Source organism: Pelodiscus sinensis, chromosome 31 (genome assembly GCF_052426305.1).
Source record: "Pelodiscus sinensis isolate ZL-2025 chromosome 31, ASM5242630v1, whole genome shotgun sequence".
Lineage (NCBI taxonomy): Eukaryota > Metazoa > Chordata > Testudines > Trionychidae > Pelodiscus > Pelodiscus sinensis.
The window spans coordinates 4,609,811-4,634,166 of record NC_143082.1 but is presented as its reverse complement, the minus strand read 5'-3'; the positions used below and the strand labels follow the sequence as shown (position 1 = coordinate 4,634,166).

The following is a 24,356-nucleotide window of genomic DNA, read 5'->3' as shown; positions in this document are numbered from 1 at the left end:
AAAACTGTGGCCTTCACAACATCCTCCGGCAAGGAGTTCCACAGGTTGACTGTGTGAAAATGTACCTTTATAACCTACTTTATGTTCTCTTATTTAATTCAAACTAACTCTCGTTTCTTTCAAGCCTTTTTAAAAACTCTCTGTATGCTGTGCTAAGTGACCAAACCTCTCTCTATATATTTCCAATAACTTTTTAGTTTCTCTTTTAATTGTTTCCTCTCTAGAACTCTTTTTAAAACCTTGTGCTCAGTGCCACAGGCTCCCAACTCTATTTTTAAAAACTTTTCTGCTCCGTCTCTTTGAAACTAACCCTTTTTTTTTCGTTAAAAACCTTTCTCTGTCCTGTGTTCAGTGACCGACTTTCTTGCTTTCTTTCAGACAGTCTTATTTTTTTCTGCAAACTGTTTGCTTCTCTCAAAACCCAGCCAAACATGTCAAAACACAGATACACCACTTTCCTCCGTACAAAGATAAAATAACCATCACAAATTCCAGCGGGTCCAACCGGGCCAAACGTGTACATGACAGGAAATGGAGGATGGGACATAAACCCTAAACAGAGCGTGGAAACCTGTCCAAAAGTATATGGTGAGGAAAACGATCATGTGGTCAACACGTTTCTACATATTTGTTACCAGAGTTGCCCAATACTCTGGGGTATGCTCATTTATCAGGGTTACTCTTATGGGACTGGGGGAAAGTTGACAATTCTATCAGTGTGCTGCTTGTGCTTACGTGTGCTTTCATATAGAGCTGAATTCTCTCTATTGCCAATTCCCCCTCCCACTGGAGCTCTCCTGCAGGAACTATGTTCCCCAGGATGGAGTTCTTCCCTCCTTAGCAACACACACAGACACTCACACCCGCTAACAGAGCACACCTGAGAGGACTGGATAATCAGCACTCCCAAGCTGACCCCTCCTATGTCTCTGGATTCAGCAGGCTGGGTTTAACAGCAATGCCACGCTGCATCCTCATGAGCCTTTGGACTCAGTAGGCTGGACTAAACAGCACTTTCCGCTGCCATCCTCATAAACCCCCAGATTCAACACCCCCCTAGCCCCACTTTCACACCACAATCATTCACTGGTAAACCACACGATGAGCAAACCCCACAGGATTTTTAGCACGACAGGGATCTTTAGCTTGGGTACAAGAAGCGTTGTTGCAGAGCAAATGGGGAACCCAAAACAACCCCCCTTGAGGAAGAGTGAGCGAAAGAGAAAGAAAGAGAGAGAAGCAACCAGCTTAACAACGAAAGTGATTCATTTCTGGGTAGTGATAGGAAGCCAAACACACATAACAGTTACAATAGGAAATCTAACAGTTACAATAGGAAATCTAAATTGAAACTGATTACAAATTTTAGGGCTAGCTAACCATATAACAGTTTACATAGGCTCCTGACTCTGTCCTATGCTTGGGGGGCAGGGGTAAGAGGAAGAGAGAGAGAGAGAGAGCTCACCACTCCATGGAGCTTGCACTGATCGGGGTTCCCAGATGGTGATAGGAGCTGGGGGTCCAGAGGGCAGGAGACAAGCAGAGCCCCCAGCATGATCAGACAGGAGATGAAGAAGTCTCAATGGAACTGATGCAGTTTAAATCCAGGTATCAGAACAGTTTTTCTTAGGTAAGGGTAGGAGTTTTTATAGGGATAGGACAATAGTTCAAAGAGAACACTGGATTTGTTTATGGGTAAACAGAGGCAAGACAATACACTGATCACCCCTGGTTATGGGTGAAGTTCCCTGAAGGAGCTCACAGTGCAACTGGGCAGTTTCAGTATTTTGGATGTCAATAGGATCCATTACTAGAATTGGTCTGATAATGACTAATTTGGGTGTGAGCAGGCCTGGGTTCGTTAACATCTGGAGCAGAGATTTCCCATCAGTCAGTTCTTCTCTGCTTTAGGTATCCCATACTTGAGTGCAGTTTCTGCTTTGGAAGAGCTGGTCTTCATCCTGGATGTTCATGGAGATTACTTTCTGTTCTGTCTTCCATGCCGACCAGGCTGGGGTGTTTCCTTAATTGTATCACCCTTGTCTGAAGCAGTTTAGGTGGGTCTTCCCTGGCCTTTTCACTGCTTTGTCTTTGATTCTAGCAGAGGTCTGAGAAAGGGGGATGGTTTTCTATGTCATTCCCTTGCTCCCCAAGAGCACAGGGCTGGTAGGTAACATATTCACAATGGAAGTTTCTTTTTATCTGTTCCCTGCAGAGTTTCATTTTGAAATCTTAATGCATTGGTAAGACAAAGTGTTTGCGTTTCTTGCTAAGGTCAGAAATGAAACATTTTAGGGATGTGAGCGAGAAGTCGAGTACTCAACTATCTGACAAACCTAAGCTTATTGGGTAGTCGAGTCGAATACTCGACTACTCACTCCCCCCCACCCCCGCCCCGCATCTTTATCAGAGGCAGCAAGGGGGAGGGGAACTGGAGCTGAAGCTGGAGGGAGACAGCTTAAAAGCCGGTTCCCCCCAGTACCATCTCTGTGGTGCTGCCTGTCCCACATCTCATCGCTGACTCTATCAGAGGCAGCAGTGGGGGTGGAGGAGAGGATAGGGGAGGCTGACGTGAAGCAGCCTCTACCCGTGGCAGTCCGAGATTCGCTGTGGGCAGAGGCTACGCCATCAGCAGCCCCTGTTCGTGGTGGCCCTGGCTGGCCACTAGGGTTGCCAGAAGGTTTCAGAAAAAACACCGAACAATAAGAAAAAACACACCAGGAAAAAGCAAAAAAAACCAACCAACCCACCTTGGCCCCTTTAAAAACGGCATGGGGAGCATTTTGTCCCTAACGGGCTGCCAGCGGCCGCCTGCCATCTTGCCTCCCTGTGCCAGACTGCACAGCTCCCTGGTAAGCACTAGGGTTGCCAAGCTGCCTCCGTATTGAGCTGGACAGCTCAGGATTTTTGCCTCCTGGCCAGGAAAAATCAGATAGTACTGGACATTTCAGGTGTCTGATATTTTCTGAATTTTTTTATGGGACAGGAGGTGAAAATAACAGCACTGGCCCCCCAGCACTGCCCTGACTACGCCGCATGCCTCCCCCCAAACCTCAACGACACCCAGAGTGCTGCAATTTAAAGTCTGGGACTCTGGCTGCTGGGAACCCCAGGCCCTCTTCAATCGCCCGGCCCTGGGGCAGCTGCCCCCTTTGCCTCCCCGTGTCAGCTGGCCTGTTCCCACAGGGCTCTAGCCTATATTGGCACTGGAAAAGGTTCAGAAAAGGGCAACAGAAATGATTTGGGGTTTGTCATGGGTGAAGAGCAGTGTTTCTTAAACTTTTTAAGACCGAGGAATACCAAACAATATACTTTTTTAATGAGGAACACAACGGATTTTTTTGTTGAGTATTAGAAAGAAAAAAAAGGTTGGGGGGAAGGGTCATGGGGAAGTTATTGAGCAAAAAAGGGTTGGGGGAAAGTTATTGAGGAAAAAAAAGCTGTGTGCCCCTTTAAGGGTGGCCATTTTTTAATTCTCTTATTCTCCACGGCACACCCGTGTGCCACAGAACACAGTTTAAGAAACACTGGTGAAGAGAGATTAAGAAGACTTGGACTTTTCATCTTAGAAAAGAGGAGACTAAGGGGGGATATGATAGAGGTCTATAAAATCATGACTGGGGTGGAAAAAATGAATAAGGAAAAGTTATTTACTTATTCTCACAATATAAGAACTAGAGGTCACCAAATGAAATTAATAGGCAGCAGGTTTAAAACAAACAAAAGGAAGTTTTTCTTCACTCAGAGCACAGTCAACCTGTGGAACTCCTTGCCAGAGGATGCAGCGAAGGCTAGGACTTTAACAGGATTCAAAAAAGAGCTAGATAGATTCATGGAGGCTAGGTCCATCAATGGCTATTAGCCAGGATGGGTAGGAATGGTGTCCCTAGCCTGTTTGTCTGGAAATGAGTGACGGGGAGGGATCACGTAAGGATTCCCTGTTGTGTTCCTTCCCTCTGGGGCATCTGGCATTGGCCACTGTCGGCAGACAGAACACTGGGCTAGATAGACCTTTGGTCTGTCCCAGTTTGGCAGTTCTTACGTTCAGTGGCTTTCAGCTCCTTTATTGCCATAATAAGCTAGAGGAGTGTGCCCAAACTGAGAAAGCCAATCTACTTATCTTCATTCTCTCCCAGCACTTTTTCAGCCTGTCTCCACCCTACTTACCTCTAATAAGATATCACATCCACACCAAGTTCATCCTCCTTCCAGAAATGATGGCAGTCCTAAATGCTCATTTAAATATTTTTCTCCACAAGCATCCTTGAGCATTGTCCAGCGTGACCTTATTTTTCTCCTTCCAATCCTTCCTTAAAACTCTTCTCTGCTGGGATGCCTGTAAAACACTTCCCGGGGTAAAACGACTGAGTTGAGATTATCACTGGTTTTCTTGGCACTCTGCTCACCAGACAGCTGTTTATTTTATCACCTGCTCTCTGTTGTCTTGGTCTGTAAGGTCTTTTGAGCAGGGTCTGTCTCTGCTATGTGTTTGTGCAGCACCAGCAAAATGGGGCCCAGACTTTAGTTGCAGCCTCCGAGTGCTATTGCAAGCCAACTAATAATAAAGAATGAATTAAACCGGGTTAGGCTGAAGCATAATTTGGAGGGGTGACCTTAAGAAAAACCGGCCGGGCTGCAAGCAGAGGAGTTGGGCTGTAGTAGGAGGTGTTGTCCCCTATGACTCAGCTGGACGCCAAGGCTGCAGTGTGGCGTGAGGAGGATGCAGGGTAGATGCAGTTTAAGAGATGAGACATAAAGGGTAGCGCTGAGCAGTTGTGGTCAGGAAAAATCCCAGTTATTTCGGCACTCTGTGATGAATTATTCATGTTGCTAGTTCACCAGGCTCCAGCACTGTGTCTTCGGGATCTTAAAAAATACTGACACAAACAACCCTTCTTGAAAAATCTGATGGGGCTAAAAGCCAGGAGTCCCACTCCCAGCTCATCACTACTCTAACCACTAGACCGCACCACCTCCCTGACCCAAGGCAGAACCCAGGTGTCCCCTCACCCCAGAGCTGGGGATAGGACCCAGGCAGCCTAGCTCCCCCTTTTCATTGCCTTAGGGACTGGCCACTCTCTGCCCCTTGTTGTTGTAGAGCTGCCATGCCCCACCCCAGAAGGGGCTGCAAGCCCTAGCTCCTGGAGCATCCTGGGACTTGTAGTTCCAGCTGGTGACCATCAGGAAGGGGAAGGCGCTATCGCTGGGCGTCATGGGAAATAGAGTTTTAGCCTCTGGGGCTGCTGGGAAATGTAGTTTCCGGCGCTAGACGTAATCGGAAATGAAGGCGCAGCCCGAGGCTACCTGGGAAAGGCAGCCATTGGTGCGCTTCCCTGTCCGCCTCACGGCTGGTGGGCGGGGCTACCCGATGTCGCGCTGCTATTGGTCGACCTTCCCGGCAGGGGGCGGGCGCGAGCGACGAGGTGGGCGACGATTAGCGGGGCGGCGGGGGCGCGGCGCGCCGATTGGCGGAGCCGCAGGTGGGCGGGGGCGGGGTCTGAGCGGCCGGAACTGGACGAGGCGGGCGCAGCCGCTGCCTAGCGATGTGCGGCCGGAGTCGGGGCCGGCCCGGGGCCGGGGCCTCGCGGGGGCTGGGCCGGATCCTGCCGCTGCTGCTGCTGCTGGGGGGCGCCGCGGGCCGCATCCACCGCCTGGTGCTCACGGTGAGCGGGGCTGGCGGCACCGGACCCCCCCTCGCCCCCCCGGCACCGGACCGGGCCCCCCTGACCCCCCCCGGGATCGGACCGGACCCCCCCTCGCCCCCCCGGCACCGGACCCCCCCTCGGCCCCCCCCCCTCAGGACCCCCCCCCTCGGCCCCTCCCGGCACCGGACAGGCCCCCCCGGGCCCCCCAGGATCGGACCGGACCCCCCCTTACACCCCCCTGGGGATCGAACCCTCCCCCCCCGCCACCGGACCGGGCCCCCCGGGCTCCCCCCCCCCCCCCGGGATCGGACCCTCCAGCCCCCCCCCCGGGATCAGACCGGCCCCCCCCCCCCCCCACACACACTCTCCTTCCGGGATCGGGCCGGTTCCCTTCCTCCACCTCTGCGCAGCGACCCCCCCCCCCCCCCCCCGATCGGACCCTCCCGGATCCCCCTCCCAGGATCGGTCCGCCCCCCCCTTACACCCTCGCTCCGGGCCGGGCCGGCTCCTTCCTTCCGCCCCCCCCGGGATCGGACCGGCCCCCCCCCTTAAACTCCCTCTTCCCGGATAGGCCCGGACCCCTCCGCTTTCTGAGACCTTCCCCTCGGGGTTGGATCGGACCCTCCCCCCTGCTTGACATTAGAGCGAACCGGGGTCGGACGGGCTCCGGCCCTTCCCTCCCTGGACTGGCGCTGACCCTCTCGCCTCTGGGAACCCCAGGACGGGCCCCCGGAGCCTGAGGGCGAGACCAGCCCCTGGGATGGACCAACCTGCCCTGGCTCTGGGGGCTCCCCAAGCTGTACCTGGCATGGGACTGAGCCCCCCTCTGACTGTGAGCGCCCCTCCCCCGGCCTTCCCTGAGGCTCTCCCTAGATACCCCTTGCTAATGCCCCTCCCCCGTGCTGGGGCAGAGTCTCTCTGAGTCCTCTCTTCCCTGACTTCCATCTCCTTCCTCCGCCCAGGGCCCACCAGTTCTCCCCAGCATCTTGTGATTTCCTGCCTCCCGGCCTCTCTCCTCCCCGTCTAAGGCAGCAGCCCCTGGGCTTCCAGATGGAAAAGCCCTGAGAATCCAGCCGTGGTGGGGGAGGCGGGTCCCTTGAGTGCACAAGATCCTTGGGGGTGTGTGTGGGGGGGAGGGGGGATCACCAGCTGAGGCATGGGGGGAGCTACGAGTGGATCTGAGTCTGCAAGGTGTTGCTTGCAGTATAACAACAGGCTGATTGTCCGGGCCTTGTGCTGCAGTTACACGTCTGGGCAGCCCAACATTTCTGGGATGTGGAATAGGGATGTAAACGACCACTTGACTAATAACTCGACTAATCACCCCTCCTCCCCCCGCTGCCTCTGTTAGAGAGACAGAAAAGGGAGGGAAGCCAGGGCTGGAAGGAGACGGCTTAAAAGCTGGTTTCCCTCAGCACCGTCTACATGAGGGGGAGCAGGGGCGCAGCAGGGAACTGGCAGCGCTTCCACCTTTGAAATGTAGCAAGACCTGGCAGGACTCCTGCCACGTTTCAAAGGCGGAGGTACCCTTGTCGACTTATCGAATAGTCAATGCAAATTCCAGCCACTGTTGGAGGAGTGGATTACTCTAAATGCAACATCCCTAGGCTATGTCTACACCGTTCTTGCGCAAGAATCTGCAGAGCGTCCACACTGCCCGCCTGCTCTTGCGCAAGGACATGTACAGTACGGCGTGGTAAGAGAGGGCTCCTTGCGCAAGAGTTACGCTCTTTTTTAATCAGGTGCATGCCCTCTTGCGCAGGCGCTCTTGCACAAGAGGGCAGTGTGCACGCTCGGCAGGGATTTCTTGCGCAAGAAAGCCCTGTGGCTAAAATGGCCGTCAGAGCTTTCTTGCGCAAGAGAGCATCCACACGGCCATGGGAGCTCTTGCGCAAAAGTACAGTGCACACATGGCAGTGTGGACGTTTTCTTGCGCAAGACTTCTTGCACAAGAACCCTTGCACGAGGTGTTCTTGCACAAGAAGCCGCCAGTGTAGCATAGCCCTAGTGTGGCGACTTGGCTAAGGGACGGGGTTGGACCCTCGTGCCCGAGCAGCTGAGACGGGAGCTGGCCAGGTCTCCCAAGCTTTCTGTTTTATGTCAATATGCAGCCAATATTTGGTTAGCAAACTGAAACCAGATGCATTCAGCAGGATACAGATAACACAAATGAACTTGTTGATTGCGGGGGAGGGTTGATTTTCTTTTCCAACCTTCTGCAAGGTGAAGATACTCTCCTGTTCTCCCCGCCTCCCTTCTGGTCACCCAACACCTTATGCCCTTCCAGTCCCTCAAACCTTTCTCCCTCATCTTTCACATCCCAGTCTGGTCTCCCAGAGGAGGGGAGGGGAAAGAGGAGACCTAGGACTTTAATTACAAACTGGTCAGAACTTGGGTCCAACGCTTGGGTGCGCTCAGAAGGGGTGAGGGTGCCTGGGATTTGATTTGTCCCCCTAAGAGAGACCAGGGCTGGCTCTGAGCTTGGATCCAAGTGTGAGTTTCCCTCGGGGCTGGAAGCGTCGAACAGCATCCCAGCTGGCTCCCTTCTGCAGGGGCAAAACGCAGCCCGGATGCAGGGCTCAGGGCTGCTCCGGGGATGGGTCACTGTTATTGCCACACCCCAGGCAACCTCATCCGGCGAAACGGTGCTTAACTGGCTTGGGCCAGTGTGGTCTAGGCTCCAAACCCTGTGCCAGCCTCTGCCTCTTTCTCCACCCCCCTCCCCGCCCCCCGCCATGTCACTCGAGTCACTTCCTCTTCTGCAGGGGAAGTGATTCTCTGGCCTCCCGGTCGATTCTGTCCAGCTGGGGCTGGGCCTTGCCTGTTGCAGGCTGCACCGTGAGGCGTGGGGCGGGGCTGCTGCGTGGGGCTGCCCCTTGTTTCTCATCTTGGAGCCGTGCGCGGAGCCCTGCCATTGCAGTCGGCTGCTGCGGCTAGCCAAGCTCTTGGGCCGGGTCGCGTCACGGCTCCCTGGCTCGTCCGTTTCAGGGCGAGAAGCGGGCTGACATCCACTTGAACACCTTCGGCTTTTACGCCAACGGCTCCCTGGAGGTGAACGTGAGCCGGCTGCACCTCAGCCCTGCCAGCGCCAAGCAGGAGAAGCTTTGGGTAAGGGCCGCCTCGGGCCTGCGGTCACATGGCCATCTGCGCTGAGCCGGGGGGAGCGCACACCTCCCCACCCTCCTGTGCTTCCCAGGAGGACTGTGGGTCTGAAAGGCACCGGGTCAGGGTGCTTCCCAGCTGTGCCATGTTCCCGCGATGAGCCTCGCGTTCTCACCAGCAGCAGCAGAGACGGCTGGGTGGGACTAAACTGCAGGTCTGAGACGCCTACTGGTCTAAGTTCGAATCCGGCAGAGGAAGAATGGCCCAGTCCCTAGTGGAGGATTTGGAGAATGGTTCTGTCCTCTGCCACTGACTTCCTGTGTGACCTCGGGCAAGTTCCCTAAATGGGGAATAGCGGCTCAGAGAGATGCTCTTTTTTTTAAAAAAAAAGACATAAACACGTGAAATATTGTGAGACACTCGACCACAGCGTCTGAGGCCCTGTGTGGGGAGGTCATTTACGTACCGAAGATGAGCTCCCTGGCTGTAGCCTGTACCCTCAGCTGGGGCAGCGGGGTGAGGGCTATGTGTGACCAGGGGCAGGGGAAAAGGCAACTACTTGAATAAGAACCCGAAATGCAGCGAAGACGTACCTAGAAGCAGAGATCTCCCCCAGTAAGGGACTGTCCATAACATCCGGGACGTATTGTGGGGATGGGCAGCTCTGTAAAAGGCTCCAGGCCCTGCCCTTTGCTGGGACCCAGAAGGGGGGCTCGGTTGTCACAGATGAACCGTTTCTCTTTGCAGGTCGGCTTCAGCTTGTCCAGGACCAGGCTTCGCGAGACTCTCTCCTACCCTGTGAGTCGCCGTTGTCTCTGCCCGGGCGAGCGAGGGTCGCGGGGGGTGGGTCGGGGAGTATCCTGTTCTGCATGGTCGGGGTGAGGGACAGTCAGCCAGATGCTGGGAATGTTTGCGTTGCTCTTGAGTGACCTGGCTGCTCCCTGGCTTCGCCGCCTAGCACCCAGGCCGGGTTCTCTAGGCACCGTTTCTCGGTGACCGGTCCGTGGACCGATGCCAGTCCCTGAGATAGCAGCAAACTGGTCTCAAAAAGGTAGAGAAACCCTGCTCCAGGGCCAGGCTGTTGCAAAGGAATCCGGAAGAGGGGGGTGTCTGGAATCTGCCATCAGTTACCTCTGGAAAGCCTGGCTCTAGGGGAAGTGAACATGAATCACTCCCTGAGCAAGGCAGCAGGGCCTAGTGAGTAGAACTCTGGACTGGAAGCTGGTAGGACCTCGGCCGTTCCCTTGACTTGTTGTCATTCCCTCCCTCCCTTCTTCGCTGTGTCTTGGCTGTTTCGATTGTAAGCTCTCGGAGACAGGGACTGTCTCTTATTACGTACAGCACCTTGCGCAGCAGGGCCCTGATTTGGGGCCTGCTCTAATTCAATGGTGGTAACAAAGAGGGTTCATTTGCGGGTTTTCCTCTCTGCAGGGGAAGGAAACTCATAACTGCACCTTGGAACAAACCGGAGCCGAGTCCCGGATCCTCTTCCTCATCGATGCCAAAAATAACCAGCAAGTGACCTTCTGTCTGCGCTTACGTATCTTTCCCTGGGTGCCTCCTCTGGCCCCTGCCTAAATCCACTGGAGCCATTTGTGCCGGGGTGGGCAATCACTTTTGATGGGGGGGGGCCTCTCCAGGATTTTGTAGAGTGGTCGAGGGCTGCACGCTTCCAGGATGTGAATGGAGGAATTATGGAGGCTGGGTGCAGAAGGGAGCTTGGGGAAAGCGATTGGGGTGCAGGAGGGAGACTGGGGTCTGGGGGAGAGTTTGGGTGACGGAGGCGGTTGTGACTTAGGGCAGGGGACCGGGATGCAGGAGTTTGGGTTGTAACCTAGGGTAGGAGGGGGTTGGGATCTGGGGCAGGAGATTGGGTGTCGGATCTGGGAGGGGGTAGGGAGGCAGGAGGGGGCAGAGGGTTTGGATAAGGGGCGGGCAGAAGGTTAGGGAAGGGAGGGTCTAGGGTGCCAGAGGCAGGCTCTGGCTGGGAAGCGCTTACCAGCAGAAACCTGCGGCTCTGCTCTGGGCATGAGCGGGAAGGGGAGGGGTTTGAGGAGGGAGGATGAAGGCTTCCCACAGTGCCAGCAAAAATTCTCAGCTCCTATTGGCCAGAAATGGAGAGGTTGGCCAATGAGCGATAAGAGATTTTGGGGGGGGGGGGGGTTGGAACAGCACAGAAGTCTCCTTCCTCCCTCCCCTGCCGAACAGCTGTTCTCACCTAAGGGTTCCGGGGGGGGGTGGCTGCGGGCCGGATCCGGTGGCTTGGCAGGCCAGATTTGGCCCTCTGGCAGCCTCTTGCCCATCCCTGCATGAGTGGCACGTTAGCCTAGTACCTAGATCCGTCTGGGATCGGAGAAGCCCTTAGGACATACGCCAACAGCTCATGTTGCTTCCAGCCCTGCCTGCCACCGCCCTGGTATTGGCTGGCACGTGAGAGATGACTGGGATTAGACGGGGAATCGATAAGGGGATGTGACCGTTGGGGTATAAATTAATGAGCGAATGGCATACAGATCGCTCGGGCGCTCCTGTTGCCACAGGAACCTGCGCCGCGAAATGGAACAGGCAGCAGGTAAATCAATTGACACTTTTATTCTGAGCAACGCACCCACAGCCGTCTCCCAGGTGGGAGTAGAACCCAGGAGTCCTGGCTCCCAGTTAGAGGGAACCCAGGTTATAAGTTTTTCCATCCATGGGTGGAATCAGTTTTGTTCTGTGCTTGCTGCCGATTGTGGGTGCTCTGCTAATCAGATGGGTCACCCCTGAATCTGCCCAAGCGCTCAGCTTAAAGGGAACACTGGCTATAACCACTAGAGCCCACATCCCTAGGAACAGACCCCAAGAGTCCTGCCTCCCAAAGAGGCCTCCTTCAGGCAGGCATGCTAGGGGAGCAGCCCTGGCATAGCTGATCCCACCTCCTCTCTCCACATCTGGGGCGTGAACCCGTCTCCGTTGCCTCGTGCTCCTGGTCCCAACGCTCGGTTCCGTCCTTTCAGGGTCCGGGTGCAGAAGCTGGGCGAGCAGAAGAAGCTGCAGATTTATCCCGGTTGGATCTCCGAGGCGCAGAATGGGGGCTCGGATCCGAAATCCGCCGATGGCGGCAAGGCCCAGGTTGCTGCCAGTGCAGGTGAGTGAGTCGGGGGCGCCTTACACGCTCAGGCCCTGCCGTCTCCTGCTTGACTGGAGCAGGCTTCTCTGCTGCGCAGGAGGAATCGTTTTCTCTCTGCTGAGACCTAGATCCCTGGGTGCTCCATCCATAATTCTGTGTGGGCATCCAGGGCTGCCTTTGTGCCCAGGATCTCAAAGCACTAGAGGGAAGGTAGCCAGGTTACAGCTGTAAGAGGACCCCACTGCTTGAAATGCAGCTAGCTCTGGGGTGGAACGTGGCAGCTCTTTAATAGCTGCCCTGCATTAGCGTCCATGTTTAGGACAGGAAGTTGTTTCTACTATGGTAGCTAATTGCAGGGAGGCAGGTCAGAGCTGGCCTAGCAGATGGCTGGAGTGACTGTCAAGTATCCCATAATATTGTGCTGTGTAATTTTAGTCCTGTGCCAGCCACAGCTGCGATGAAGGCCCTATTGTGCTGGGTGCTGCATAGACACACAGTCAGAGAGAGTCCCTGGCTTGGAGAGTCCAGTCTAAACAGCTGAGGGAAGGTTTTTGCCCCATTATGTCGATGGGGAAACTGAGGCACAGAGCTGGCGTGACTTGCCCACGGTTGCACAGAATGAATCCCGATCTCCTGGGTCACAGGCCAGCGCCTTAACCACGGAGCCTTCACCTCCTGCCCGGCGCTGGCGTGGATGGAGGGGTTTATCTATTTGTTCGACGGGGGTCTCCCCTCCACCGCTAACCCGCCCCGACCCTGCGGAGCTCGTGGGATCGAGCAGCAGCTCAGCGCGAGGGACACCGTGGGGCAAACCGGCTTGCCTAAGGAGTCAGCTGGGGGTAGGGCGGTTTTGGGGGAGCAGCTAATGCAAGGGCCTGAAGGAGGTGGGGGGCAGATGTGGGTCCCAGTCTGAGCTCCACCGTCAGAAGCTGGTTTTGGGCGCCTCGTCCGTGACAAAGGGGCGTGTTCGTTCTCCCAGGCACAGCACCCCAGCAGGCAACGCCTGGGAAAGGGCCTGAGGCGGACGGCGCCCAGAAGAAGACAGAGGGCGAAGTCAAGCAGGTAAATGCCCGTCCGGGACTGAGCTAGGGCGGTTCCCAGGCAGCTGCACCAGCTCTCCTGGCTTCGAGGGACCCAGCCGGGCCCTGCCACCTCCCGATGGCAGCGCCAGCCTCTGCAGAGCCCGGGGGGCTGGCTGCCGGCAGTGGGGCACACGGGCAGTGGCTGGCTGGGAAGCAGGAGGTGCCAGCGTGATGAGTAGCCCACAGGCCTGCAGCAGGGCTGGGCCGATGGCATGGCTGGAAACCAGGCACCGGGAGCCCCCTGGTACAGGCAAGGCCCCCTTGTCCCTCCTTGCCCAGGGACAGCAGGGACAGCTCTGTGCCCTGACGGACCTTTCTTGTGCAGCAGGATTCCAGCCACCGAGAGAAAGATCAGGCCCTGGATCTCGGGAGTGTGAATGGCTCCTACAACTTCAGCGTAAGTGTCGCCCGCTGGCCGGGGGAAGGGTCCTCCTGGAACAAGCCAAGGGGCCATCTGGCTCGTGTTCGTCCCCTGTGTCCGTCCTCCCCGCCCTTCCCCCATGCCAGCTCTGACCGGTGGGCCCCTCCGGCCTGGCACCTTCGCCCACACCAGCTCTGACCTTCTGGCCTGACCCCTTCCTCTGCCAGCTCTGACCGGTGGGCCCCTCCGGCCTGGCACCTTCGCCCACACCAGCTCTGACCTTCTGGCCTGACCCCTCCCTCTGCCAGCTCTGACCGGTGGGCCCCTCCGGCCTGGCACCTTCCCCCACACCAGCTCTGACCTTCTGGCCTGTCCCCTCCCCCTGCCAGCTCTGACCGGTGGGCCCCTCCGGCCTGGCACCTTCCCCCACACCAGCTCTGACCTTCTGGCCTGACCCCTCCCTCTGCCAGCTCTGACCGGTGGGCCTTTCTGGCGTGGCACCTCTCCGTCTCCCCTCCCCCACGCCAGCTCTGACCTCCAGCCTGGCACCTCCTTCCAAGTCAGGTCAGGCTGGTCCAACTAGTCTGGTCTCTCTGCTCCCCTCCCGTCCCCGCCACGTCCGATCCGATAAGCGGCCTGGTCCAGTAGCTCCTGCCGCCTGCTGTGTGGGACAGGGCCTTTGACGGGTATCCCCAGGAGTCTTTGGCGGGTATCCCCAGGCTAGGCGGGTATCCCCAGGAGTCTTTGGCGGGTATCCCCAGGCTAGGCGGGTATCCCCAGGAGTCTTACTGGGCCTGCAGTGGCAAATCCCTTGGGATGCTTCCTTCCCCCAGAGCAGGGGAGATCCTCAGCCAATCTCCTTCAAGGAGGCGGGCTGGGGAGCTCCAATCAGAACCCCCCGGAGTAACTCGGGGCCTCTCCCCCTCTGCCCTTGCAGTTCCACGTCTTCATCAGCTCGGAGGCGGAAGGTCTGTACAACCTCAACTTTCACAACTGCCACAACAGAGCCCCAGGAAACCAGCTGCCTTACGACATCACTGTGAGTGTGCCGGCGGGAGGTAGCTCTGTGCTGCCGTCCCCCTCCCGTCCTCCCCCCTGCATCTGGAGACACATCGCCACGAGCTCTGTTCCCTGCGGCTCCCATTGGCTGGGAGTCGCAGTCAATGGGAGCACGGAGCCACCTCCTCCATGGGAGCTGCCCCAGCTAAGTGCTTGTACCCCGAACCCAGCCCAGAGCTCCTCCACCGCCCTAGCTCCCTCCTAGACCCTGCACCCCAACCCAGAGCCCCTCCACCACCCTAGCTCCCTCCTAGACCCTGCACCCCCGCCCAGAGCCCCTCCACCACCCTAGCTCCCTCCTAGAACCTGCACCCCAACCCAGAGCCCCTCCACCACCCTAGCTCCCTCCTAGACCCTGCACCCCCGCCCAGAGCCCCTCCACCGCCCTAGCTCCCTCCTAGACCCTGCACCCCAGCCCAGAACCTCCACCGCCCTAGCTCCCTCCTAGACCCTGCACCCCCACCCCACCCTCCTGCTCTGAGCCTGCCTCCACACTCCAACCCCCTTGGCCCCAGCCGGAAGCCCCATCCTGCTCCCTAAACACCTCATCTCCAGGGCCACCCCAGAGCCTGCACCCCCTCCCCCCCGCCACAGTCCTCATCCCCCCCCCCGAACAGTGAGCCCTTCCCCTATTCTGAACTCATCAGCCGCTCCCCCCCCCCCCCGATCATTCATATGCAGAATGAATTTAGTGATGTGTGCCAATATGGAGGTGATGTATTGCATACCACCTCTGTCGCACGTCGCCTCCGTGTCCTCTCCACGGTGGTGCACATAACAACATTGGGCATAGGCAGTTAGAAGGAAGGCTGATCTGGTTACTGTGGCCAGCTCTGCAGCTGGCCTGTTGAGCGAGTCACTGTCCTCCATTCCTCAGTTTTCCCATCTGGGAAATGGGCACACCGATGCAGCATTTCCTCTGAAGTGCTTTGAGATCTGTGGATGGAAAGTGCGTCACGTCTGTAGTGCCCAGGCCCCTCCTGTGTAGTGCCCAGCCCCTGCTCCAAAGCCCCGAAGCAGGCGCCAACACTGAGTCCAAGCACTTGTCATGCCATAGGCTGGATGAGTGGGTAACCAGCGGGCCTTACCAGGCTGTGGCTGGGATTTGAACCCAGCTCTTTGGCGTTCCAGCCCAGGCCTTTATCCAGCAGGCGCAGCTATCGCGCAGCAAACTGACGTCCTGGCATACGCCCTTGGTCTGTATTTGTCGCTCCCGGTCCCATTTAGCTTTGCCCTGCTCCCAGGCCAGCAGATCAGACCCGCAGGTGTCTCTAGCTTGGCATCCCCCCTGTGTCGGATCAGATCAATGGTCCATCTATAGCAGCCGGGGCCCCTGGAGCTCCCTGGATCGGATCTCCTGGCGTCCCTGGGGGTTGGGATGGTGTGTTCAGTCCGGTAGGGATGCTGGCACCTCCCCCAGCCATTGCTCCTGCCCTGGGCTGATGCCGTCTTGGCCCTTCCAGGTGATGATCCGAGAGAAGAACCCGGACGGGTACCTGTCCGCTGCCGAGATCCCCCTCATCAAACTCTACCTGGTCATGTCCGCCTGCTTCTTGGCCGCGGCCACCGTGTGGGTCTACTTCCTCTGCCAGCACAAGTGAGTCCCGCCCCTCTGGGGGGCCGTGACCACCCCACTTTCCTGTCTGTGGTGCCCTGCCCCCATTCCGCCCCCACAGCTGCTGGGGCGTCGGCCTGATGGGGTCTCTCTACCTACAGGTTCAGCGTGTTCAAAATCCACTGGCTCATGGCTGCCTTAGCGTACACCAAGGCCCTCTCGCTCCTCTTCCACAGCGTAAGTAGATGGCTGGGCAGGAGGCCCGGCGGTGATGACTCGGTAGAATGGGCGCCCCGTGCCTCAGTTTCCCCATCTATGAAATGAAAATGATGCCACTTCCTGTGAAGGGCTTTGAGGGCTGTGGGTGAAAAGTGCTTCTTGAGCGAGGTGTGTGGATTGTGTCGTGCTTGGGTGTCCCAGCCGCGGGCCAAGGTCTCGTTGCACTGGGCGCTGGACACACACGAAAAGCTGGTAGAACCTGGTATTGCTGGACAGCTGCAAGCGTCACTGGTAACATGTCAGGCTCATGCTGACCCTTCTGAGCCTCAGCGGGTCTGTCTCTACGGGGTGAATTACACCCAGGGCTTGCTTGGGTGGTGCCGGGGAAGACGCTAGCAGAGTGTTAGCCGCAACCCAGCAGTTTGAAAAGCACCACCCGAAACGGAACCCGGTGAGCGGCCAAAATGCTGCCCCGCCTGGTCCTGGCGTTCTCTGCATGCAGGCAGGGACAGGTCCCACTGCCTCCCCACAAGCCAGGGCACCTCTGCCAGGACTCGGGCCCTTCTCGGAGCCCCAGGAATACAAGGGTGGCTCTTCGGCGTGCGGGGCTGAGACCCCTCGGACTCGTCTGGCGCACAGGTGGCGAGTGGCTCTGAGCCCCGCAGCTCCCTCGCCGGCAGATGGCCTGTGGGCGCGCTCCCAGCCTGACTCTGTCCTCTCCCTCTCTCAGATCAACTACTATTTCATTAACACCGAGGGGCACCCGATCGAGAGCCTGGCCGTCATGTATTTCGTGACCCACCTGTGAGTGCAGAGCGTTTGGTTATGGGGCTTGTGCAGGGAGACCCTCTAGACAGAGCCTGGCATCACAGCTGGCTCTGGGCAGCTTCCACTCAAAGGGGCGCCATGGGGGACGAGGGGAGCTTGCCACCACGAGGGGAGGCTGCAGGGGTGGTCTCGCTGCTGCAAGATTGGCAGGAGGCAGCCTGACCTGCATTGCATGGTGCTGATAATGTCAGGAGATAGTGTAAGAGGGCTGGCTGTGGGCAGAGCCCTCTGCTACTCCAGTCCCAGCCTTGCCCAGCAGGGGGCGATATGTAGAGTAGGGCTAGAGCATTGCTGTGTGAGGGGCTCCAGGTTACTGCAGCCCCTGCCTCGCCCAGCAGGGGGCGCTGTGGGGGAGCAGGACATGGGTATTGGCTGGGTGGGGGGCTCCAGGTTACTGCAGCCCCTGCCTCGTCCAGCAGGGGGCGCTGTGGGAGCAGGGGAGGGCGCTGCCTAGGTGAGGGGCTGCAGGTTACTGCAGCCCCTGCCTCGTCCAGCAGGGGGCGCTGTGGGAGCAGGGGGGGGCGCTGCCTAGGTGAGGGGCTCCAGGTTACTGCAGCCCCTGCCTCATCCAGCAGGGGGTGCTGTGGGAGCAGGAGGGGGGGCGCTGCCTAGGTGAGGGGCTCCAGGTTACTGCAGCTCCTACCTTGCCCAGCAGGGGGTGCTGTGGGGGCAGGAGGGAGGGGCGCTGCCTAGGTGAGGGGCTCCAGGTTACTGCAGCTCCTACCTTGCCCAGCAGGGGGCGCTGTGGGGAGCTGGGGCAGTAGCGCCATGAAACGGGCACCCTGGTTTCTTCAGCCCCAGCCCCTTGTGGCTCAGCGCGCCCCAGGCCTGCCCCGCCCCCCAGAACAGGGCCTGACGTGCCCCTGGCTGCCTTGCAGGCTGAAGGGCGCCCTGCTCTTCATCACCATCGCGCTGATCGGGACGGGCTGGGCCTTCATCAAGTACATCCTGTCGGACAAAGAGAAGAAGCTCTTTGTGGTCGTCATCCCGCTGCAGGTGAGCTGGGGAGGGCGGGGACGTAGGGATCCAGCAGGTGGGAGGGTCCCGTACGCCCCATCCTGGGGTGCCCCCGTCACCTCCCAGGGACGCGGCAGCCGGATCCGGCTCCATCCGCTCTCCTTTCAGCCTCCCGGCGCCAAAGGGAGCGATTCAGGGGAGCGGTTCCCTGCAGGAAGCAGCGTCTGCTGGGCTAGAACTCGGGGAATCTGGGGTCTGCTCCCTGCTCCCCCCCCCTTGCCTGCTTGGTGACTTTGGCCAAGTCCCACGTGCGAGGTGGGGAACCGTGCTGCCCTTCCTCGTGCGCTCACGGGGAGATCTCCAGGAGGGAAGGGTAAAGAGAAGCCGGGGGCAGCTACGATGCGGCTGCCGGGACTGGAAAAGTTTGGTGACGTTAATGTCAAGAGCGGTCGGTGCCGGTCGGGCAGAGTAACTCCCTGCTCTGCCCTGGCCTCCGGGCGGCATCCTGCGCCAGCCGGCGCTCGCCTTGGCAAGGGAGGGATACCAGGCACCTCGGGGACGGGGGTGCTTGGGCAGCAGCGGCTAGTGCCCCATAGGACGCCCGCCCGGGCCCACGAAGTCCCTTCACCACCCGCCTGTCCCATGGCGCAGGTGCTGGCAAACGTCGCCTACATCATCATCGAGTCCTCGGAGGAGGGCAGCAGCGACTACGCCTCCTGGATGCAGATCCTCTTCCTGGTGGACCTGCTGTGCTGCGGGGCCATTCTCTTCCCCGTGGTGTGGTAAGAGCCAAGGGGTGGGGCAGGGCGGGCGTGGTCAGGCTGCCCTGAAGCCCGTCACAGCGGCGGTAGTGCCTCGGATTGGGAACCCGCCAGGTCTTGCAAGCTCAGCTGGGCCGGTGCTTGGCTGGGAGCTGGAGGAAAATGGCAAGCAGCGGGTGGCCAGCAGGGGGCGCTGTCCCACATCAGTAGCAGGGGGGGGGGGCAGCAGGGGGCGCTCTCCTGAGCCTCCTTGGTCCCCTCCCCTCCACGGGACGTGTCTCCATCCTGGCTGTGTCTGTAACCCGCAGGGGATGGGGCCACTTAAGGCTCCATAGATCCAAGTGGGCGAGGGGGGGGGGATATTCCCCACGGTTCCACGGGAGGCGTGGCTGTGGCCTGGCCACGCCCTGTCTGATGCGATCCGTGGATCTTGGCCCTCCCGGGCACGGCCCTGGCGTGTCGTCTGCTCCTGGCCGGTGGAACGGCCCCTGGGAAGGCAGGAACCACTGAGCGTCCGTCTGTCTGTCCATCCGCAGGTCCATCCGCCACCTCCAGGAGGCCTCCACTACAGACGGCAAAGGTGAGTCTGTCTCCTCCGTTCCCTCCCCCCGCCCCCTTGCTCAGAGGCCCCTTCCCCGCCCTCGATCTGGAACCTCCTCTGTGCCACGTGACAAACGCCTCGTGTTTCCTTTCCAGCCGCCACAAACCTGGCCAAGCTGAAGCTCTTCCGACATTACTACGTCATGGTAGGTGCCTCGGGGCTGCCGGCAGTGCCAGCGCTGGCTGCCTGACAGGGCCGTGGCCTCATTCGCTCTCTCCCCCCCCCAGGTCGTGTGTTACATTTACTTCTCCCGCGTCCTCGCCATCCTGCTCAAATTCACCGTCCCCTTTCAGTGGCAGTGGCTCTATGAGGTGAGTGGGACGGGGGGTTGGGAGGCAGGACTCCCGGGTTCTAATCCTAGCAGTCCAAGGTCCAGGCTGTCCCTAATTGAAAAGACGGGGACCCCTCCCTGCTAGGCTCTGGGTGTGAGATGCTTTGAGATCCGTCAGGGAGGGGCTGTCTGGTTGGAAAGATGTGCAGGAGAGGCTGGGTTTTCATGCCTCTGAGCTGGAAGCGGAGATGGGCAGGGAGCTGCCTGCTGGCCCCCGCTGCCCTGGACCTGCCCCTAAGCTCGGCTTGTCCCGTGGTCCGACCACCAGTGCTGAGAGTCGGTGCTACGTAAGCACCTGCTGGTGTCAGCGGTGGTACTCTTCTCCAGGGTTGCCGCCCCAGGCTGGTGCTAGGGGGCGCTGTGCTGTGCTTGCTCCGATTTGATATTCGGAGCTGACGGCAGTCATTTCAACAGCCCACGTCCGTTTCCTGCCCCAGTCCAGGGCGGGCAATGCACATCCAGGCTCGTTTTTTCCTTTTCTGTAACTTGCTGTGTGATTTCCCCGCCTCCCTTCCCATCCTGAACTGTTGCTGTGCGCTGTTATGTCCCACCCCAGAGCCAGCTGCATTGCAGCAGCAGCTGCCCTGATTTTGGACTCTGGTCACTAGGCCTAAGGACCCTTCTTTCCTTCCTTGCAGCTCCTGGTTGAAGTCTCCACCTTGGTTTTCTTCATCCTCACGGGATACAAGTTCCGCCCAGCTTCGAACAACCCTTATCTCCAGCTGCCCCAAGAGGACGAGGAGGAGGAGGAGGAACTGCAGATGAACCAAGTGTAAGCAGCCGGATGTCTGGGAGGGAGCCGGGTTTCTTCCAGTGCTGTGGGGGCTGGTGTGAACCACGATCAGGGAAACTCTCCTCTAAGATCCCGGGACTAAGGGGGGATAGGATAAAGGTCTATAAAATCATGACTGATGTGGAAAAAGTGAATAAGGAAAAGTTATTTACTTATTCCCACAATATATAAACTAGGGGTCACCAAATGGGCAGCAGGTTTAAAACAAAAGGAAGTTTTTCTTCACACAGCGCACCGTCAACCTGGGGAACTCCTTGCCAGAGGATGTGGTGAAGACTAGGACTTTAACAGGGTTCAAAAAAGAGCTAGATAGCGATTGATGGGCCTAACCTCCATGAATCTATTAGCCAGGATGGGTAGGAATGGTGTCCCTAGCCTCTGTTTGTCCGGAAATGGGTGACACGGGAGGGATCACGTGAGGATTCCCTGTTGTGTTCCCTCCCTCTGGGGCACCTGGCATTGGCCACTGTCGGCAGACAGCACACTGGGCTAGATGGACCATTGATCTAACCCAGTCTGACTGTTCTTATGACTGTCACGGCTACAGCCGCATGGCATATGTGGTGCAGCTCTTTGGGCCCGAGTTCTTCTCAGCTGGTTCCCCGCTGTACGTGAGTCTGAGGAGCAGGCTGGGCAGAACTGGATGTTTGTGGGTTGTATTGTTTTGATGGACAATATCCCTGTTTGTTTACTTTCAGGTATTTTTCTCCCCCCATTTTTAACACTCTCTCATTGTCACCAGTTGTGGGGGAAATAGAAGGGGTCGGACAATAATTGGCCAATGGTGGTGGCTGTTGAAATTGACGTTCACATTTTCAGCGCCAGTTGGCAATGTCCCAAGGCGGAAGGTGCACAGTAAAGAGAACGCGGAGGTCTCGTGCTGCATTTGCTTTGCTCCCTGCACATTGTTGGGGCGGTGTACAGGGGCCAGTGTGCCCTCCTGAGGCCGTGGGGGTGAGGGGCGCTGAGAGCAGAGGTCAGGGTCCACCCCATGTTCACCGGTGGGGGAAGCGGCGCTCCATGGCCTGCACTCGGGGCAGGGGGTGGGACTGACCCCCACACTCAATATCAGGAAGCGGAAGGATATGACCAGCGGTGCAGAGTGAGCCAGGGCTTTGCTCTCACCCCCGCCCCCACCCCACACGTTGCTGGTGAGTGTAGGGGTCGGGGGTTACCTGTGGTGGGCTCCAGACCTCCTGTGCCCTCTCCATCCTGTCCCGGTGGTGCCCTGAGCCATGTCACTCGGTGCAGGGAGAGGAGGGGCCTAGGGTGGATGGGGAGGAGTCATGTGGGGTGGGGTCGATCATGCGGCCCAGGGTGGGGAGTCCCCCATGTCCTCCCCCGATGTCAGTTATCCACGGACACGTTTTTTGTGGATGCTGGCTGAAATCCATCGCAGTGCTCCCGCTGGCCTGTGGGCGGAGTCACCTCGCTCCTGCCCCTCAGCGCCCCCTGCTGCGTGGCGGGGGAAGTGCAGGTGTAGCGGGCGCTGTTGCCTTCCCCAGGCAGGGCCCTTGGTAGCCACCGACCCGTCGCCTCGGCTCCCTCCTGCCTGAGTGTGGGGTCGCAAATCTCTCTCGCTGTCGCCCGCAGGGTCACGGAAGCCGGCATCCACGAGGGCCTCTCCAAGCTGAAGAAGAGCAGGGTTGCCCGGGAGGTGGTGTGAGGCCTGCCCCCCGCCCCGACTGGCACTAGTGCCCGGACCAGGTCTGCCCGGAGCTTCCCAAGGACAGAGACCGCTGGGGTTTGATGTCGAATTCCTGCCTCTGCTCCCCTGCCTCGTGGCAGCGCCACGCCAGCAGCTGTTCCCAGGCCCCGGCTTGCTCTCCGGCCAGCAGCAAGATCACCCGCGCGAGCTGGGGGCTGCTGTCTCTCGGGCGGGGCGGGGCGGGGGAGGGCTGGTTTCCATGCCGGCTTCCTGGGCCGTACCTCCCTGCTGCTGGCTTAGAGGCACCCTCCAGCGGGAGCCCCCAGTTTCCCCCCTCTCCTCCCCTCCCCCCCAGCGACTAGCTGGGCCCGAGCAGGCTGCCTAGCACAGTGGACGTGGCGGTGAGAACCGTGGGGCTGAGGTCCAAGGGCTCTGCCCCCCGTGGGCTGAGGGGCTCGAGGACTCCAGGGCAGAGGCCGGAGGAGGGCACAGCCCCGGCTCAGAGTGCCCCGGCCCCATGGGGCCGAGCAAAATGGCAGGCTCTAGGCACCAGCTGCGCTGGGAGGTTGGGCTCCTGTTGGCCTGCTGCTAGGCCGGTGCCCATTAGACCCTGGCCCATGACTCCCTGGAGCCGGAGCGGGGCCGCTTTCTGGGGAGGAGCTGCCTCAGGCTGGACCCTGCTGGGGGTGGTCGACCCGTCTGCCCTGCCCGGGAGCTGGGCCCAGCGCCTGCTCCGCCCCCTGCGTGGACACGGGCGTTCGGCCATTCGCAGGGCGCCCGGGGGTCGTGGCTGCAGCCCTGCCGCTGCGGCAGGGGAGGACCTGGCTTTGTTTAGCTCCCAGCCTGACCCAAGGAGCTGGGGCCTCCGGTGGCCGAGTCTCTGCCCCCCGGCACCAGCTGCTCTGACCCCAGCCCGGCGCGGGCAGGGGGAGGGGCTGGCGCAGAGAGGCTACGTAGGATTTGGGGACCAGGCCCGTATGAGGCTCGTGGACTTCAGGGGGGGAGGGGGAAGCCCAGTGTTAAAATACAGGTGCTGTCACCGCGTTAATGGCCCCTGCGTGGTGGCTGTGGGCGGGTGTGGGGGGGTGGCTCCCCCCAGGGAGATCCTGCTGCCCGGGGGGGGGGGGACCCCGCTCTGTGGCTGCCTCCCTTACCCAGCTTACCAACGCTGCTCAGGGCTGTGATGCCCTTGGAGGGGTGCGCCACCGCCCCCCCGCCCCCGCAATTGAAATTCCTTGTACCAAGAATGGGATTCTCACACTCCTAGGCGGGGCTGCTCCCTGCGAGGGGGTGGGAGGGAGTCTCGGCTGGTGATTGGTACCGTTGGGCGTGGGCGGGGCTACCGGGGCAGGTGTGGGGCCGTGCCCTGCGTCCCACGCTGCTGTATAAATCGCCTTTTCCCTACCTCGGCTCGGCCGTTTTCATTCAGCGGGGGGGAGGCGCAGAATGGCCCAGCCTGGAGCTGCGCCGTGACTCGTAGCTAAGGCAGCACCTGCAGCAAGCCAGGGGGGGAGCTGGGCTCTGAGGGCAGCTGTGTGTGTGGGCCTGACGGTTCAGCTAAGGCCTCTCCCGCACAGGCGGGAAGTAGCCCAGCTCTGGAGAGGAGCCCTGAGTATGTGTGCGGAATAAATTTTGTGTTGTGCGCTGAGGTGTGTGCAGATGTGCACCACCAATAGACACGCGCTGCTGGTGCCAGGTGCTCTGTGAATTGACTGGCTGGCCCCTAAATTGCTCCTTCGTGGGTGGCTTCCAGGAACACTGCTGCTGGAGGAGCACCGGGGGCTAGGCTGAGGGGAGGCTTGGCAGAGGGCCCTGGTCTCGTTACAGCAGGGAGCAGAATCTGGCAGCCGGGGGGTGGGGATGCTTGTAGCTCTGTGGTCCATAACAGCCAGCAGCCAATGTGCTTGGGGCCTTGAGCTCCGGAGTGGGGTGGCGTTAGGATTCAGCATCCGAGCCAGGAAGCTGCAAACAGCCCCAGCCTGCCCCGTCCAGCTCGGCTGCTCCAGGAGCCGGGGTGGTGGAGCTGGCTCTCTGAGGCAGAGGTTGGGGCCCAGCCTGCTTGCAGGACCAGGCATAGCTCTGATCCTGCCTCTGCCCCAGCCTTCCTGCGTGGCCATAGGCAACTCACTTAGCCACTCCCGTCTCTGAAAGGGACAGGGCCAGCCCTACCCTGCTGCCCACAGGGGCTGCGAGGAGACACACACTCCCCTTGCATGCAGTAATGGGGGGAGATAATTTAGGTAGCTGGAGCCCAGCAGCTGTCCTGGCATCATTCTCCCCCACCCCCAAGGGCCTGCATCCGGCC

General features: G+C 59.2%; 1 protein-coding gene across 1 annotated transcript; it reads left to right on the top strand.

Moving 5' to 3' along the window:
- Positions 1-5,498: 5,498 nt before the first annotated feature.
- Positions 5,499-23,455, top strand: GPR108 (G protein-coupled receptor 108). The gene is made up of 18 exons (XM_075902301.2): positions 5,499-5,663; positions 8,634-8,753; positions 9,495-9,545; positions 10,179-10,261; positions 11,744-11,874; positions 12,836-12,918; positions 13,264-13,335; positions 14,237-14,338; positions 15,822-15,955; positions 16,075-16,150; positions 16,863-16,936; positions 17,839-17,956; positions 18,569-18,699; positions 19,215-19,258; positions 19,375-19,424; positions 19,507-19,590; positions 20,249-20,382; positions 21,997-23,455. The coding sequence occupies exons 1-18, from the start codon at positions 5,544-5,546 to the stop codon at positions 22,067-22,069; spliced, it is 1,680 nt and encodes a 559-aa protein (XP_075758416.2). The 5' UTR covers positions 5,499-5,543; the 3' UTR covers positions 22,070-23,455.
- Positions 23,456-24,356: the final 901 nt, after the last annotated feature.

Excerpts from the sequence above, each read along its gene's own strand:
- GPR108 (XM_075902301.2), top strand. The coding sequence starts at position 5,544 with ATGTGCGGCCGGAGTCGGGGCCGGCCCGGGGCCGGGGCCTCGCGGGGG. Across the intron at positions 17,957-18,568 it reads TGGTCGTCATCCCGCTGCAG|GTGCTGGCAAACGTCGCCTA; the intron begins GTGAGCTGGGGA and ends CCCATGGCGCAG. Across the intron at positions 19,259-19,374 it reads CTCCACTACAGACGGCAAAG|CCGCCACAAACCTGGCCAAG; the intron begins GTGAGTCTGTCT and ends TTTCCTTTCCAG.